At 42.6% G+C, this 16,449-nt stretch overlaps 2 protein-coding genes across 2 annotated transcripts in view; both read left to right on the forward strand.

Annotated features, from left to right (window-relative positions):
• Nucleotides 1-10,390, forward strand: part of ELOVL2 (ELOVL fatty acid elongase 2) — a 29,291-nt gene extending 18,901 nt beyond the window's left edge. Inside the window, exons 6-8 of the mRNA XM_060163950.1 lie at nt 634-758; nt 1,167-1,301; nt 10,265-10,390. Coding sequence (XP_060019933.1) covers nt 634-758; nt 1,167-1,301; nt 10,265-10,390 — 386 coding nt within the window. The remainder of the gene's footprint in view (nt 1-633; nt 759-1,166; nt 1,302-10,264) is intronic.
• NEDD9 (neural precursor cell expressed, developmentally down-regulated 9) overlaps nt 1-16,449 on the forward strand; it is a 503,823-nt gene that overhangs the window by 260,957 nt on the left and 226,417 nt on the right. The window lies entirely within an intron of this gene.

The raw sequence follows: 16,449 nt of genomic DNA on the forward strand, positions 1-16,449 counted from the left end.
GAGTTCCACGGCACAGCTCAGCACAGGCGATATCCTAAAACTGGATTTTTAGACATTCTTTGTTCCAGAAGTCCAGGAAGTGGCTTGGCTACTGGGAAAGTCCCATAGGCCCGCCTCTCCCCTGCCCCAGCCTCTCATCCTGCTGGGCCTTTTCTCTCCCCTGTATTCTCTTACCTTCTGCAGCATCTTCTGGTTCTAGGTTCCTGCCAGGTAGATCTTATTTACTGAACTACGAAGAGCAATACATTTTCCTGACGCTTTAGCACCCTGTCCAGCCATGAACGAAGAAGGCTCTTTCTACAATCAAAATGGCTCATCAAAGGTTTAGCTAAAGCAAAGACACTTCCTCAGATTCTGCCACCTGATTGGATGGTGGTAATGACAGAAGCAGCAAAGCCTTTGCAAATCAGGCGTTACCTGTTTGGTTGGCACTGACTGAAAACCTACCCCAGGTTAGTCTCTCTGTCTAGGTGACCTTGGGTGAATCCCCGGATAATGGCACAGGAATCAGGGTGAATTTTGTTAGTGCCATATTGTTATTTGTCTTCAATTACGATGCACAGGAAGAGTATTACTTGACAACGAACGATCGTACTTTCTAGAAGAACAGTAATTTATACTGTACTTTTCTAGGTTTCTTTGGACCCACCCTGAACAGCTTCATCCACATCCTCATGTACACTTACTATGGCCTTTCCGTGTTTCCATCTATGCGCAAGTATCTTTGGTGGAAGAAGTATCTCACGCAGGCTCAGCTGGTATGTCATCCCTCTGTCGGCTTTTCTCCATGTGAAGCATCTGCATGTCCTCAGTCCCAGCCCTGGAGGTCAGAGGCTTTTCTGTGTGTGATGAGGCTGCCTATTTTCCTCTAAAAATGGACTTTTAAGAGCGAAACCTTGTGTGTTAAAACGTCTGTGTGAACATTTTTGAAATTAATGTCTGTTAAAGCATTTTTACCTAAATGATTTCAACTGTGATTTTTCCAGGAGAAAATTAATCATGGCCAATTTTATACACTTCCTAATTTCAAACAAGATTTCTGGCTAGGACGGTGGGCTGCTTCAGCATTGTCTTGTTTGTTTTACCCCTGCACGAGGTAGGGAGTACGAGTAGTCGATTGCTAACTGCCTGAATGCAGAGTGGTTCCACCCTTGCCGCCCCTGCAGGTGCAGTTCGTGCTCACCGTCACCCACACCATGAGCGCTGTCGTGAGGCCCTGTGGCTTCCCCTTCGGCTGTCTCATCTTCCAGTCTTCTTATATGCTGACGCTGGTCATCCTGTTCTTAAACTTCTATGTTCAGGTAAGTTAAATATAAATATTCAACTGTAAAACACTAGACTGTGCACTTTTGCATTATGTATTTAATTTTACCGATTATTATGGTAGCACAGGCTTATTGATAAATTCAAATAACAGAGGTGCACACAGTACAGAGTGAGACCTGCATTCTCAACTCCTCTCCCTGTGTCCTCCTCACAGGATAACCACTGTTCATGGTCTGGTGGGCATTTTGTTAGACCTTTTTCAATGCATGCATGTAGTTTTATCAAAAATATGCATTCGAGGGCTTCCCTGGTGGCGCAGTGGTTGAGAGTCCGCCTGCCGATGCAGGGGACATGGGTTCGTGCCCCGGTCCAGGAAGATCCCAGATGCCGTGGAGCGGCTGGGCCCATGAGCCATGGCCACTGAGCCTGCGCGTCCGGAGCCTGTGCTCCGCAACGGGAGAGGCCGCAACAGTGAGAGGCCCGTGTACCGCAAAAAAAAAAAAAATGCATTCGAATCATGTATTTGCACCATGCTACCGAAGTCTGCCCTCTGAAAGTTAAACACTGTGTACAGTAACACAGATCCAGGAATTCTGTATGAACGGAGGAACACATGGACTAAATGAACTTAATATTAAAAAACTGTTTCCATGTCATCTACTGTTACACTGTAGACTCAGTTTATTTGGGGGGAAAAATTATTTTAAGGCGAACCAGTATGGAAAGGTCACACTGACTTTTTCTTGTGTCATTTTCTTTTTAACTAACAGTTTCAGTGGAAGAGATTTTCAAAATGCAATTTCAAAGCGACTGTTTTAAGAGAACCGATGGCAGTGATAACAGCACAGGCCTCACGTGGCTGTAGATTTTAAATTGCTCTCCTTTGTGGGCTGCGGAAATAGAAAGCTTCATAAGAAAAATGAAAACATACAGTTTATTCAAAACAGTACTTTTGAAATTGTATTCAACTGTGTTTCCTCCTGCTTTGCTGATTTTTCAGTCTGGGTTGACCTTCAGCAAATGCATAGTGGTTTTACACAGAGGACAACTGTGGGAACTGAACTTTTGACAGCTTTTCAGCTCTTGTGTTTCTGAAACTGGACTGGCAATGCTTTGTCTTTTGTAAGAGATAAAAGTTTCCTTTGAGAATATCCAAAGAAATAACCATTGAGAGAACCAAACAAAGCCACCACCCAGCCCTGCTGCCCCCCATCCCCCCCAAAAAATGGCTCAATGTTGCAGGAAGGCTAAGGGAATCAGGCACCTTGGTGTTGAAACGGGAAGGGAATCGGTAGCCCGGCAGGGGGCAGTGGCGCTCGGAGCTGTGGCTCCATCTGCTGGTTGAGACGGAGTCTTAGTCCTTCAAAATTGAGTGTATGCTTTTCAGTGTTGACCCTTGTTGATGCCATTGCTTTAAAAAAAAAAGTGGGAGGAATATGAGAGAACGCACATCAAGGCAAAATCCCAGGTTCTAGTACTTTTATTTATTTATTTTTTATTTTATTTTTTTTTCATTTTAACATCTTTATTGGAGTATAATTGCTTTACAATGGTATGTTAGTTTCAGCTTCACAACAAAATGAATCAGTTATATATATACATATGTTCCCATATCTCTTCCCGCTTGCGTCTCCCTCCCTCCCACCCTCCCTATCCCACCCCTCCAGGCGGTCACAAAGCACTGATCTCCCTGTGCTATGCGGCTGCTTCCCACTAGCTATCTGCCTTACGTTTGGTAGTGTATATATGTCCATGCCTCTCTCTCGCTTTGTCACCGTTTACCCTTCCCCCTCCCCATAGCCTCAAGTCCATTCTCTAGTAAGTCTGTGTCTTTATTCCTGTTTCACCCCTAGGTTTTTCATGACATTTTTTTTCTTAAATTCCATATATATGTGTCAGCATACGGAATTTGTCTCCCTCTTTCTGACTTGCTTCACTCTGTATGACAGACTCTAGGTCTATCCACCTCATTGCAAATAGCTCAATTTCATTCCTTTTTATGGCTGAGTAATATTCCATTGTATATATGCACCACATCTTCTTTATCCATTCGTCTGTCAGTGGGCATTTAGGTTGCTTCCATGACCTGGCTATTGTAAATAGTGCTACAGTGAACATTGGGGTGCATGTGCCTTTTTGAATTATGGTTTTCTCTGGGTATATGCCGAGTGAACATTGGGGTGCATGTGCCTTTTTGAATTATGGTTTTCTCTGGGTATATGCCCAGTAGTGGGATTGCTGGGTCATATGGTAATTCTATTTTTAGTTTTTTAAGGAACCTCCATACTGTTCTCCATAGTGGCTGTACCAATTCACATTCCCACCAGCAGTGCAAGAGTGTTCCCTTTTCTCCACACCCTCTCCAGCATTTATTGTTTCTAGATTTTTTGATGATGGCCATTCTGACTGGTGTGAGGTGAAACCTCATTGTAGTTTTGATTTGCATTTCTCTAATGATTAGTGATGTTGAGCATCCTTTCATGTGCTTCTTGGCCATCCGTATGTCTTCTTTGGAGAGATGTCTGTTTAGGTCTTCTGCCCATTTTTGGATTGGGTTGTTTGCTTTTTGTTATTAAGCTGCATGAGCTGCTTATAAATTTTGGAGATTAATCCTTTGTCAGTTGCTTCATTTGCAAATATTTTCTCCCATTCTGAGGGTTGCCTTTTGGTCTTGTTTATGGTTTCCTTTGTTGCGCAAAAGCTTTTAAGTTTCATTAGGTCCCATTTGTTTACTTTTGTTTTTATTTCCATTTCTCTAGGAGGTGGGTCAAAAAGGACCTTGCTGTGATTTATGTCATAGAGTGTCCTGCCTATGTTTTCCTCTAAGAGTTTGATAGTTTCTGGCCTTACATTTAGGTCTTCAATCCATTTTGAGCTTATTTTTGTGTATGGTGTTAGGGAGTGATCTAATCTCATACTTTTACATGTACCTGTCCAGTTTTCCCAGCACCACTTATTGAAGAGGCTGTCCTTTCTCCACTGTACATTCCTGCCTCCTTTGTCAAAGATAAGGTGACCATATGTGCGTGGGTTTATCTCTGGGCTTTCTATCCTGTTCCATTGATCTATATTTCTGTTTTTGTGCCAGTAGCATACTGTCTTGATTACTGTAGCTTTGTAGTATAGTCTGAAGTCAGGAAGCCTGATTTCTCCAGCTCTGTTTTTCGTTCTCAAGATTGCTTTGGCTATTCGGGGTCTTTTGTGTTTCCATACAAATTGTGAAATTTTTTATTCTAGTTCTGTGAAAAATGCCAGTGGTAGTTTGATAGGGATTGCATTGAATCTGTAGATTGCTTTGGGTAGTAGAGTCATTTTCACAATGTTGATTCTGCCAATCCAAGAACATGGTATATCTCTCCATCTATTTGTATCATCTTTAATTTCTTTCATCAGTGTCTTATAATTTCCTGCATACAGGTCTTTTGTCTCCTTAGGTAGGTTTATTCCTAGATATTTTATTCTTTTTGTTGCAATGGTAAATGGGAGTGTTTTCTTCATTTCACTTTCAGATTTTTCATCCTTAGTGTATAGGAATGCCAGAGATTTCTGTGCATTAATTTTGTATCCTGCTACTTTACCAAATTCATTGATTAGCTCTAGTAGTTTTCTGGTAGCATCTTTAGGATTCTCTATGTATAGTATCATGTCATCTGCAAAGAGTGACAGCTTTACTTTTTCTTTTCCGATTTGGATTCCTTTTATTTCCTTTTCTTCTCTGATTGCTGTGGCTAAAACTTCCAAAACTATGTTGAATAAGAGTGGTGAGAGTGGGCAACCTTGTCTTGTTCCTGATCTTAGTGGAAATGCTTTCAGTTTTTCACCATTGAGGATGATGTTAGCTGTGGGTCTGTCATATATGGCCTTTATTATGTTGAGGAAAGTTCCCTCTATGCCTACTTTCTGCAGGGTTTTTATCATAAATGGGTGTTGAATTTTGTCAAAAGCTTTCTCTGCATCTGTTGAGATGATCATATGGTTTTTTTCCTTCAATTTGTTAATATGGTATATCACGTTGATTGATTTGCGTATATTGAAGAATCCTTGCATTCCTGGAATAAACCCCACTTGATCATGGTGTATGATCCTTTTAATGTGCTGTTGGATTCTGTTTGCTAGTATTTTGTTGAGGATTTTTGCATCTATGTTCATCAGTGATATTGGCCTGTAGTTTTCTTTCTTTGTGACATCCTTGTCTGGTTTTGGTATCAAGGTGATGGTGGCCTCAAAGAATGAATTTGGAAGTGTTCCTCCCTCTGCTATATTTTGGAAGAGCTTGAGAAGGATAGGTGTTAGCTCTTCTCTAAATGTTTGATAGAATTCGCCTGTGAAGCCATCTGGTCCTGGGCTTTTGTTTGTTGGAAGATTTTTAATCACAGTTTCAATTTCAGTGCTTGTGACTGGTCTGTTCATATTTTCTATTTCTTCCTGATTCAGTCTTGGCAGGTTGTGCCTTTCTAAGAATTTGTCCATTTCCTCCAGGTTGTCCATTTTATTGGCATAGAGTTGCTTGTAGTAATCTCTCAATATCTTGTGTATTTCTGCAGTGTCAGTTGTTACTTCTCCTTTTTCATTTCTAATTCTATTGATTTGAGTCTTCTCCCTTTTTTTCTTGATGAGTCTGGCTAATGGTTTATCAATTTTATTTATCCTTGCAAAGAACCAGCTTTTAGTTTTATTGATCCTTGCTGTCGTTTCCTTCATTTCTTTTTCATTTATTTCTGATCTGATTTTTATGATTTCTTTCCTTCTGCTAACTTTGGGGTTTTTTTGTTCTTCTTTCTCTAATTGCTTTAGGTGCAAGGTTAGGTTGTTTATTCGAGATGTTTCCTGTTTCTTAAGGTAGGATTGTATTGCTATAAACTTCCCTCTTAGAACTGCTTTTGCTGCATCCCATAGATTTTGAGTCGTCGTGTCTCCATTGTCATTTGTTTCTAAGTATTTTTTGATTTCCTCTTTGATTTCTTCAGTGATCACTTCGTTATTAAGTAGTGTATTGTTTAGCCTCCATGTGTTTGTATTTTTTACAGATCTTTTCCTGTAATTGACATCTAGTCTCATAGCCTTGTGGTCGGAAAAGTTACTTGATACAATTTCAGTTTTCTTAAATTTACCAAGGCTTGATTTGTGACCCAAGATATGATCTATCCTGCAGAATGTTCCATGAGAACTTGAGAAAAATGTGTATTCTGTTGTTTTTGGATGGATGTCCTATAAATATCAATTAAGTCCATCTTGTTTAATGTATCATTTAAAGCTTGTGTTTCCTTATTTATTTTCACTTTGGATGATCTGTCCATTGGTGAAAGTGGGGTGTTCAAGTCCCCTACTATGAATGTGTTACTGTCGATTTCCCCTTTTATGGCTGTCAGTATTTGCCTTATGTATTGAGGTGCTCCTATGTTGGGTGCATAAATATTTACAATTGTTATATCTTCTTCTTGGATCGATCCCTTGATCATTATGTAGTGTCCTTCTTTGTCTCTTCTAATAGTCTTTATTTTAAAGTCTATTTTGTCTGATACGAGAATTGCTACTCGAGCTTTCTTTTGGTTTCCATTTGCATGAAATACCTTTTTCCATCCCCTTACTTTCAGTCTGTATGTGTCTCTAGGTCTGAAGTGGATCTCTTGTAGACAGCAAATATATGGGTCTTGTTTTTGTATCCATTCAGCCAATCTGTGTCTTTTGGTGGGAGCATTTAGTCCATTTACATTTAAGGTAATTATTGATATGTGTGTTCCCATTCCCATTTTCTTAATTGTTTTGGGTTCGTTATTATAGGTCTTTTCCTTCTTTTGTGTTTCTTGCCTAGAGAAGTTCCTTTAGCAGTTGTTGTAGAGCTGGTTTGGTGGTGCTGAACTCTCTCAGCTTTTGCTTGTCTGTAAAGGTTTTAATTTCTCCATCAAATCTGAATGAGATCCTTGCTGGGTAGAGTAATCTTGGTTGCAGGTTTTTCTCCTTCAACACTTTCAATATGTCCTGCCACTCCCTTCTGGCTTGCAGAGTTTCTGCTGAAAGATCAGCTGTTAACCTTATGGGGATTCCCTTGTGTGTTATTTGTTGTTTTTCCCTTGCTGCTTTTAATATGTTTTCTTTGTATTTAATTTTTGACAGTTTGATTAATATGTGTCTTGGTGTGTTTCTCCTTGGATTTATCCTGTGTGGGACTCTCTCTGCTTCCTGGACTTGATTAACTATTTCCTCTCCCATATTAGGGAAGTTTTCAACTATAATCTGTTCAAATATTTTCTCAGTCCCTTTCTTTTTCTCTTCTTCTTCTGGAACCCCTATAATTCGAATGTTGGTGCGTTTAATGTTGTCCCAGAGGTCTCTGAGACTGTCCTCAGTTCTTTTCATTCTTTTCTCTTTATTCTGCTCTGCAGTAGTTATTTCCACTATTTTATCTTCCAGGTCACTTATCCATTCTTCTGCCTCAGTTATTCTGCTATTGATCCCATCTAGAGTATTTTTCATTGCATTTATTGTGTTGTTCATCATTGCTTGTTTCATCTTTAGTTCTTCTAGGTCCTTGTTAACTGATTCTTGCATTTTGTCTATTCTGTTTCCAAGATTTTGGATCATCTTTACTGTCATTAATCTGAATTCTTTTTCAGGTAGACTGCCTATTTCCTCTTCATTTGTTAGGTCTGGTGGGTTTTTATCTTGCTCCTTCATCTGCTGTGTGTTTTTCTGTCTTCTCATTTTGCTTATCTTACTGTATTTGGGGTCTCCTTTTTGCAGGCTGAAGGTTCGTAGTTCCTGTTGTTTTTTGTGTCTGTCCCCAGTGGCTAAGGTTGGTTCAGTGGGTTGTGTAGGCTTCCTGGTGGAGGGTACTAGTGCCTGTGTTCTGGTGGATGAGGCTGGATCTTGTCTTTCTGGTGGGCGGGTCCACGTCTGGTGGTGTGTTTTGGGGTGTCTGTAGACTTATTATGATTTTGGGCAGCCTCTCTGCTAATGGGTGGGGTTGTGTTCCTGTCTTGCTAGTTGTTTGGCATAGGATGTCCAGCACTGTAGCTTGCTGGTCGTTGAGTGAAGCTGGGTGCTGGTGTTGAGATGGAGATCTCTGGGAGATTTTCGCCGTTTGATATTATGTGCAGCTGGGAGGCCTCTTGTGGACCAGTGTCCTAAAGTTGGCTCTCCCACCTCAGAGGCACAGCACTAACTCCTGGCCACAGCACCAAGAGCCTTTCATCCACACGGCTCCTTAATTTGAATGATTCGTTGTCTATTCATGTATTCCACAGATGCAGGATATATCAAGTTGATTGTGGAGCTTTAATCCGCTGCTTCTGAGGCTGCTGGGAGAGATTTCCCTTTCTCTTCTTTGTTCTCACAGCTCCCAGGGGCTCAGCTTTGGATTTGGCCCCGCCTCTGCGTGTAGGTTGCTGGAGGGCGTCTGTTCTTTGCTCAGACAGGACGGGGTTAAAGGAGCCGCTGATTCGGAGGCTCTGGCTCACTCAGGCCGGGGGGTAGGGAGGGTCACAGAGTGCGGGCGTGCGGCGGCAGAGGCCGGCGTGACGTTGCTAACCTGAGGTGTGCTGTGCGTTCTCCTGGGGGAATTGTCCCTGGATCCCGGGACCCTGGCGGTGGCGAGCTGACCAGGCTCCCCGGAAGGCGGTGTGGTTAGTGACCTGTGTTCGCACACAGGCTTCTTGGTGGCGGCAGCAGCGGCCTTAGCGTCTCATGTCTGTCTCTGGGCTCCGCACTTTTAGCCGCGGCTCGCGCCCGTCTCTGGAGCTCTCTTAAGCAGCGTTCTTATTACCCTCTCCTCGCGCACCAGGAAACAGGGAAGAAAAAGTCTCTTGCCTCTTCGGCAGATCCAGACTTTTCCCCGGACTCCCTCCCGGCCAGCCGCAGTGCACTAACGCCCTGCAGGGCTGTGTTCACGCTGCCAACCTCAGTCCTCTCCCGGTGCTCCGACGACCGAAGCCCGAGCCTCGGCTCCCAGCCCCGCCCGCCCCGTCAGGCGAGCAGACAAGCCTCTCGGCTGGTGAGTGCCGGTCGGCCCCGATCCTCTGCGCTGGAATCTCTCTGCTTTGCCCTCCGCAGCTCCCCCACTCCGCCACCCGCAGTCTCCGCCCGCGAAGGGGCTTCCTAGTGTGTGGACACTTTTCCTCCTTCGCAGCTCCCTCCCGCTGGTGCAGGACCCGTCCCTATTCTTTTGTCTCTGTTTATTTTTTTCTTTTGCCCTAACCAGGTACGTGGGGAGTTTCTTGCCTTTTGGGAGGTCTGAGGTCTTCTGCCAGCGTTCAGTGGGTGTTCAGTAGGAGTTGTTCCACGCGTAGATGTATTTCTGGTGTATCTGTGGGGAGGAAGGTGACCTCCGCGTCTTACTCTTCCGCCATCTTCCCGGAAGTCCCCATCTAGTACTTTTAAAGTAACAGCACTTTTTCCTTTGAATTGTATTTTTTTTAAATTACATCCTTAAATAAGTCATGGGGATGTAACGTACAGCATGGTGACTTTGGTTAATAATACTGTAGTTCATATTTGAAAGTTGCTAAGAGATTAGATGTTAAAAGTTCTCATCTCAAAAACAAGTTCTGTACCTGGATGTGGTGATGGTAAACTAGACTTTGTGATCATTTCACAACACATACAAATCAAATCATGTTGTATACCTGAACTAACAATGTTGTATGTCACCTGTACCTTGATTTTTTAAAAAGTTCAAGAAAATCATATTCTTTCCAAGTAAGCAACTAATGCAGAATAACTTGAATGCTAATCCCATAAAACTTAATACATAAATACTAACCTGATGTGGATAAGGCGAAAGAAACAACTTTTCATTGTTGGAATTCATGCATCCCTCTTGTTTTTACCCTTTTTTAACCCAAAGCTTAAAAAATGTCATATTACAAACAAGAATTCTTACTAGAAAGTTCAGTACCCAGTGAAGATCATGCACTGTTTTAGACCATATGTCACATTATAGACAAGGTCTTACTAAAAGATCCTTTTCTCTTTCTCTCTTCAACGTGGACACAACCAACAGACATACCGGAAAAAGCCAATGAAGAAAGATGGGGAAGACCCACATGCAGGGCAAGAAGTTAAGAATGGCTTTTCCAAAGCCTACTTCACTGCGACAAATGGAATAACAAACAAGAAAGCACAATAAATGCTGAGTAAGACAAAGCATATATAATAGCCTAACAGATTCGCTTGTTTTAAAGCAGAGACTGAATTGAAAGTTATATATGTTTTAGCATAAACTAATTTCTTTTGAGTTTATAAATCATTTGTACTGGGAATGTATTAATATATTGCTAACAGGTTAATCTGTTGAAATGCTTCCATCAGCAGTGAGGTGACAACTCTGCAGACCTCAGAACTGGTGCGACTTCTCTCCTTCCCACCCTGACCTAACCCCTCACCAGACACTGTCTTGATAAAGCCTTCTGCACCTACAAAGCCAGGACACAGGGAGCACTGTTTCTCACAGCAAGTCTGCAAATAAGAAGTCAGAGTTTTGTTCAGATTTAAAATGTTTAAAACAAAATGTTAATTGTCTTCTAAATACAGCGTATGCTCTAATATATCTTCAGCAATAACTCTCAGTACATAAAGTAATCAGGTCCATTTATTCCTTTACGAATCAACCCCAGAAAATACTCAAATGGTCACATAAATGGAAAACCCAGCAAAACTTTTCTCTCTCGTCGGTCTCTGGAGTGTCAAATTCCCACAACTACTCCTAATTCTCAACTTAGTGACATGGTAATAAAGTTTGTATTTTTTTTTTTTTTTTACTTTGAAGAAAAATCTTCTACCAAACCTTCACAGCTCAGGGGCTTGGGTAGGAGTAGTTCCTCAGTTTTAATTGGGTTTCCTTAATTATTCATATATTCACATCTACCTCCGATGTTAAGGTGCCCCAGGTTAGGATACAGATGCAATACTCAGTTTTAAAAGCAGGAACTGACTTGCCCGTTTCCTTTCTGACAAGGACTCGAGTCCAGTGGGCCCTTTTTCTTAGAATGGTATGTCACTGGACTATCAACAAGTCAGAATTAATGAGCATTGGCGGCAAAATAGACCTTGAACTTGTGGACGATTTCTTATGCGCCTCCTTGTGAGTATTATCCCCAAATACCTTGCTGTCACTCTTTGCAGGTTACGTTATTGAAGAGAGGAAAAGGGCTATGGGAAGGTTCTGGCACCGAGCCACGGGCTGAGAACGAGCCACAACGGAAGGCACCAGCTTGGCAAGCTCGGCGCTTCCTTTCCCTGCTCCAAGTAACGCGAGCTCCACTGGGAAGCACGGGAGCAGAGGAAGGTCAGCAGGACCCTCTCCCTTCTCCCAGCGGTGGGGCTATTACTTACTATTAAATTGTCCCAAGAATGGAAACTGAGGATGTTTTCTGAAGATCTGATGAAGATTGATATACTGTAACATTTTTATACCCTATAAAACAAGATTTGCCAACTTTGACGCTTTCTTTCCCTTCCTACCTTATTTTAAGAAGTTTTTAGGTCATAACGTGGATATCAGAGGCTTAAGTGCCAGAAAGGCATTTTCACCATTGCCCCCAACACATTACAGTCTCTTTGGGAACGACTTTGTCCTTTTGGGGGCATTTCTTTTTTTTTAATGAGTATTCAGGAAAAAAAATTTTAAACTACAAGAAAACAAAACAACACACTTCGGTACTGACACACACACACTGAGGAAACCAACTCTTCTGTTTCCTGTAAAAGCCCCTTGGGACTCTGCTGCACTGAAAGGTGACTGACCTTAGTCCAGTCTTCACGTGAGGGCATCGTGCCCTGTAGCCCCTTCTCTGCCAGTTGACCCATTTCTACCGAACAGACATCTTCTGTCTGATGCCCCCTTACCCTTGGATCTTTCTAAATAGCTTTTTAAAACTGACTTGCTTTAGGGTGCTTAATCTCCGCTTCCATCACATCATACCTGCACGGTTATACGTCTCGTTCTCTCCCAGAAACTCCCTTTAAAACAAGGGCTCGCTTCGAGCATGGCTCAGCACTCCTCTGTGACAGAACCCGCGACAGACTGAGGACGAAGCACCCTGGAGCAGCTGGGCTCTAGTTCAGTTTTACGTCTCAGACATGAGCTAAAGTCTGTTACCAAAGTGCACTCACCGCAGGTAAAAATGAGACTCAGAAGACAGACATCACTGGTCAGTCACTGGCTCCAGCGTATGTTTAATCGTCGGTGAGGCCCTGGGCTCACCACTTGGCCTCATGCCTGCAGTTCTGGATGCTTTGATGGGCTTCATATCTGCACAACACGGAGGGCAGCATCCTTCAGCCGAAGGAGAAAGCCCAGGCAGCTGGAAACTCTGATCAAAGGAAAAAACTTGGTTTACACTTTCAAGCTCAAAATTGGCTAGAGGTTTCAGGATGCTTATTTCCAACTTGGTCTTTAATTCTAGAGAAGCTTAATGAAACACTTATTGCCTTAAACCATTCAAGGGCTGGTAAATAAAGTCTTAGTCACAAAAATTGAGTCAGGTAAATGTCTTCACCTGTTTCTAAGTGTTACAATTTTAAACGTTTACTTTTAATGTGATTTTCCTAAAGCACAGCTTTAAAAAAAATCTGTATAATTTGTTAAAAAAAAGTCTTTTCCCCAAATAAATTTCCTCTTACTCATAGGTATGAAAACATTTAAATGAATATTGTAAGCATATGTGTTGCTAATTCCAATTTTTTTAAGTAACAAAATGGAATGTTATTTAATGGAGTTAAATATAGAAATTTCAACCCATTGAAATTATATACTGAACTATTTAGGCACACTGTGCAGCGGGGAAATCCTCCCCATTAGAGAAGTATTTTTAAGGCAAAATGCTGTTTCCTGTGATGGAGAACTAGCTCTTTGTGTAAGAGACCAGTCTAGTTCTTTCCAGTATTTCCATATCATTTTATGTTTCTGGGGACTTCCTTATTTGGAAAATAAGGATAACACTTTTTTGGTTTTCCTTTGAAAATACTTATATGTTAAGAACGTATCATGATTGGGGCAGCCGGGGAGGCAAGAGAAGCCATTTTTCTTTGTAGATAAAAAGCATTCTGTATAATTGTATAATAAATTGATTTGTACACTAAAGTATGTTGTGATTCTTTTTGTTTGGTTCAAAGAAGTTTAAAATGTGTTATACATGCTGTTGCAAGTGACCTATTACTCAGGAATTTTTTAAAGTGACATTTTAGCAGTTAATTTTAGATGTTGAATTCAGTAAGCAGTGGGCTTTTATGTAACATTGTTACCTTTACATAGTATTCATACACCAAGTTAAACTATTTCAGAAAATGGTCATTCGTAAGGAAAAGTTAAGACCAATTAGCTAAGCAGAGGATATAAGGGTTACCACAAAAACCGCTTTACAGGGTAACCCGGGCAGGAAAACTGGATTGGCTGGAGAGAGAAGATTAGGCACAAACAGCATGGTACCATGCTCTGCAGCCCTGGCCTCTCCCGTCGCAGAGACGGGCAGACAGGAGGCCACCGCAGCTCAGGAGTAGAGGCATGTGAGCTGAGGCTTGACCTTGGTGAAGCCTGGCAGAGACTTAAGGGCGTGGAGCCCTCTCTGCATGGGGCTAAAGAGCCTCCCCTTAATCTGCTGGGATTTCATTATTTTAAACAACGGGTGGAACCAATTCATTAAAGCACAGTAACTGTCGTTGCAAACTAGCAGCTGCTTATACACGATAAAGGTTCACCTAAGTAAGTTTTAGTGTCTCCGAATAAAGGAAAGTTCAGTGTGTTTTTATTATTAAATTTATTATTACTACTTAAGTTCATTATTTAGGTTTTCTTCAAAATCAAATTACATTCACATTAAAGAATAGTTCTACTCCAGGGCAGGTAAAGAAATAATCACTCTCATGACACCTAAACTACACTCCACCTAAAATATCCCTTGACCTTCAGTAAGTAACACATGACTTTCAGTCATGGGGGGAAAAAAAAAAAGCTACTGATTTGTAGGTCATTTCTCTGTCTTGAAAAGCTGCCTTGAGGGAACCCTGGGATGACACTAAGGACACGTAAATCTGAAAGTCCTACCCTCATTGAGCACGGGCAACCCACTGGGAGCCCATTATGATGCCATCTGGGGCCAAATCCCCTGTGGCAGCCCAGCTGGGGTGAGACAGCACAGCCCTCGTGGGTGCTCTCCAAGCTCCGGCACGTACCATGGCATTTGCACGCACCAGTCTGTTCCCTTGAGGTGGGGCAGTACTCTTGTGCTTGCCAATTACCACCACGCAGCCTTTTACACTTGGCCTGTGAACCTAGCTGACCCCGGGAGGCACCTCAATTCGTGAGATCTGAGCACTGAAAAAAAATTCTGCACAGTTTTGCCTGGACTGATGTCATGTACTTCGAGGGAAATGAACTCTCCTGTTGACTGTGACCCCAATGATAAATATTACAAGTGGCAAATTTCTCTGAAAGATTTAAGCCGTCTACCAAAGACAGTCCATGTAGAACTAGGCTTTTTTTTTGTTTTTAGGCTAGTTTAATCCTATGGGCTTTGATAGACTCTACTAGAAATAGTAATATTCAATTGCAAAGCTCATCAACCCTTACCTTCCCAGTGCTGTATATTACACTCGGGATACAGAAGTGACCCAGATGAAATACGTGCCCTTAGAGAACGTAGATGGAGAAACGTTTAATTATACAATAACAGAAGTACTGAAAACAGCTTACCTCGAAAACTTTCCCAAAGGAGACAGTGCCTGAGCTGTCTTGATGGGTGAGGAATTCTCCAAACAGACAAGGAGGAAACTTTGTCCAAGGAAACTCCAGAGGTTAAACACCCAGGACTCTAATGGGAGTCACGATCCCCTCCGCAATGCTGAGGCACTTCCTCCAGTGCCCCCCACGTGCCAGGCATCGCACTAGGGTTTGGAATAAAATGGTGAAGAGATCAGACAAGGCCTCTGCTCAAAGAGCTCTCGTCCAGTGGGCACCCCCTAGAGGGAAAACGGGGCTTATCACAAAATGGTAAGAATGTGCTGTTTATGCTGTTAAACATGTCAGGATTCAGTCTCCCCTCATTCACGTGGGGAACCAAAGATGAATGCCGAGGCCACTGTTTATTCCTGATTCAGCTCACAACACCGTGCTACGACTCCTGGCTCGAGAAAAATGACCAAGACAACTGAGACACCACCACCGAGTGAGAATAATCACGCTTTTGAAGTCTATTTGAAGTTGTTTCTTCTTTTGATAACCAAAAAAGACAAACGATTGCACTGTTTATTAGTGTCCAAGCTGAGAAGCAGAACCACTAGGTGACACCCACATATATCCCTACAGAACTTGACCTTACACAGCTGTGCGAGTGATTAAGCAGCCTCTGTAAGGCTGTTGTCGTCAGGTCTGATGTTGGAGCTTGAAGTCTACACGGCAGACAGTCAGGAAGAGGGGATAGATTTGGAGTGGGGAAGACCCGAGAGCAAGCCCAGAGCTGGAGCTCCCGAGGACAGACTGCCAGCCCAGCTGCCTCTGACCTTGGGGATGAGGGTGACCTGCAAAAGCCAGGGCATGTGTCACAGAGCTATGCACACACCTGGCCCAGAGGAGGAGCTGACAGAGGATCATGGGAAGGCAGAGTAGCTGCAGGCCCAGCATCTGCCTCAGGGCACTGAGGGGAGTCAGCAGACAGGCCACAGGGCATGTGCACACAAAATGGCAAACCCGCTACTCTGCCCTGCAAGCCTCCCACTGGACTCTCTCTGTGGTCCACTCTCACCAGAAAGGTACAGGAGCAGGGATTCTGGGAAATTCAGGTCAGCCTAGCCGACACAATACACAGCCACCATGTCCTGTTATAAACAATTAAAAATGCCTGTGCCACATAAAGAAAGAAATCCAGTGACCCAATGGAAAAGGCAAGCCCCTAGCTTACCTGAATTCCCGGTGAGAGGAGTTTCAGCCAGTAGTGACCAGTGCTCTGGAACGCAGACGGCATTTGTTTCTCTGTTATCAGGTCAGTAATAATGACCATATCATAAATGGGAGAATCAAACGGTTAAATGACCAGAAACATAAGAGCCTGACCAGGTACAGCGGGGCCTCCGCTCAGTAGATCCTAACCCACGTGGCAACAAGTTTTTCCAGCTTTCCTTGACCAAAGGCAAAGCTGAGTTTTTTTCGTGTTGGAGATTTACTGCTTTACTTAACATACTCGTTTTCTAGCA

This window comes from Lagenorhynchus albirostris, chromosome 10 (genome assembly GCF_949774975.1).
Source record: "Lagenorhynchus albirostris chromosome 10, mLagAlb1.1, whole genome shotgun sequence".
Classification (NCBI taxonomy): domain Eukaryota; kingdom Metazoa; phylum Chordata; class Mammalia; order Artiodactyla; family Delphinidae; genus Lagenorhynchus; species Lagenorhynchus albirostris.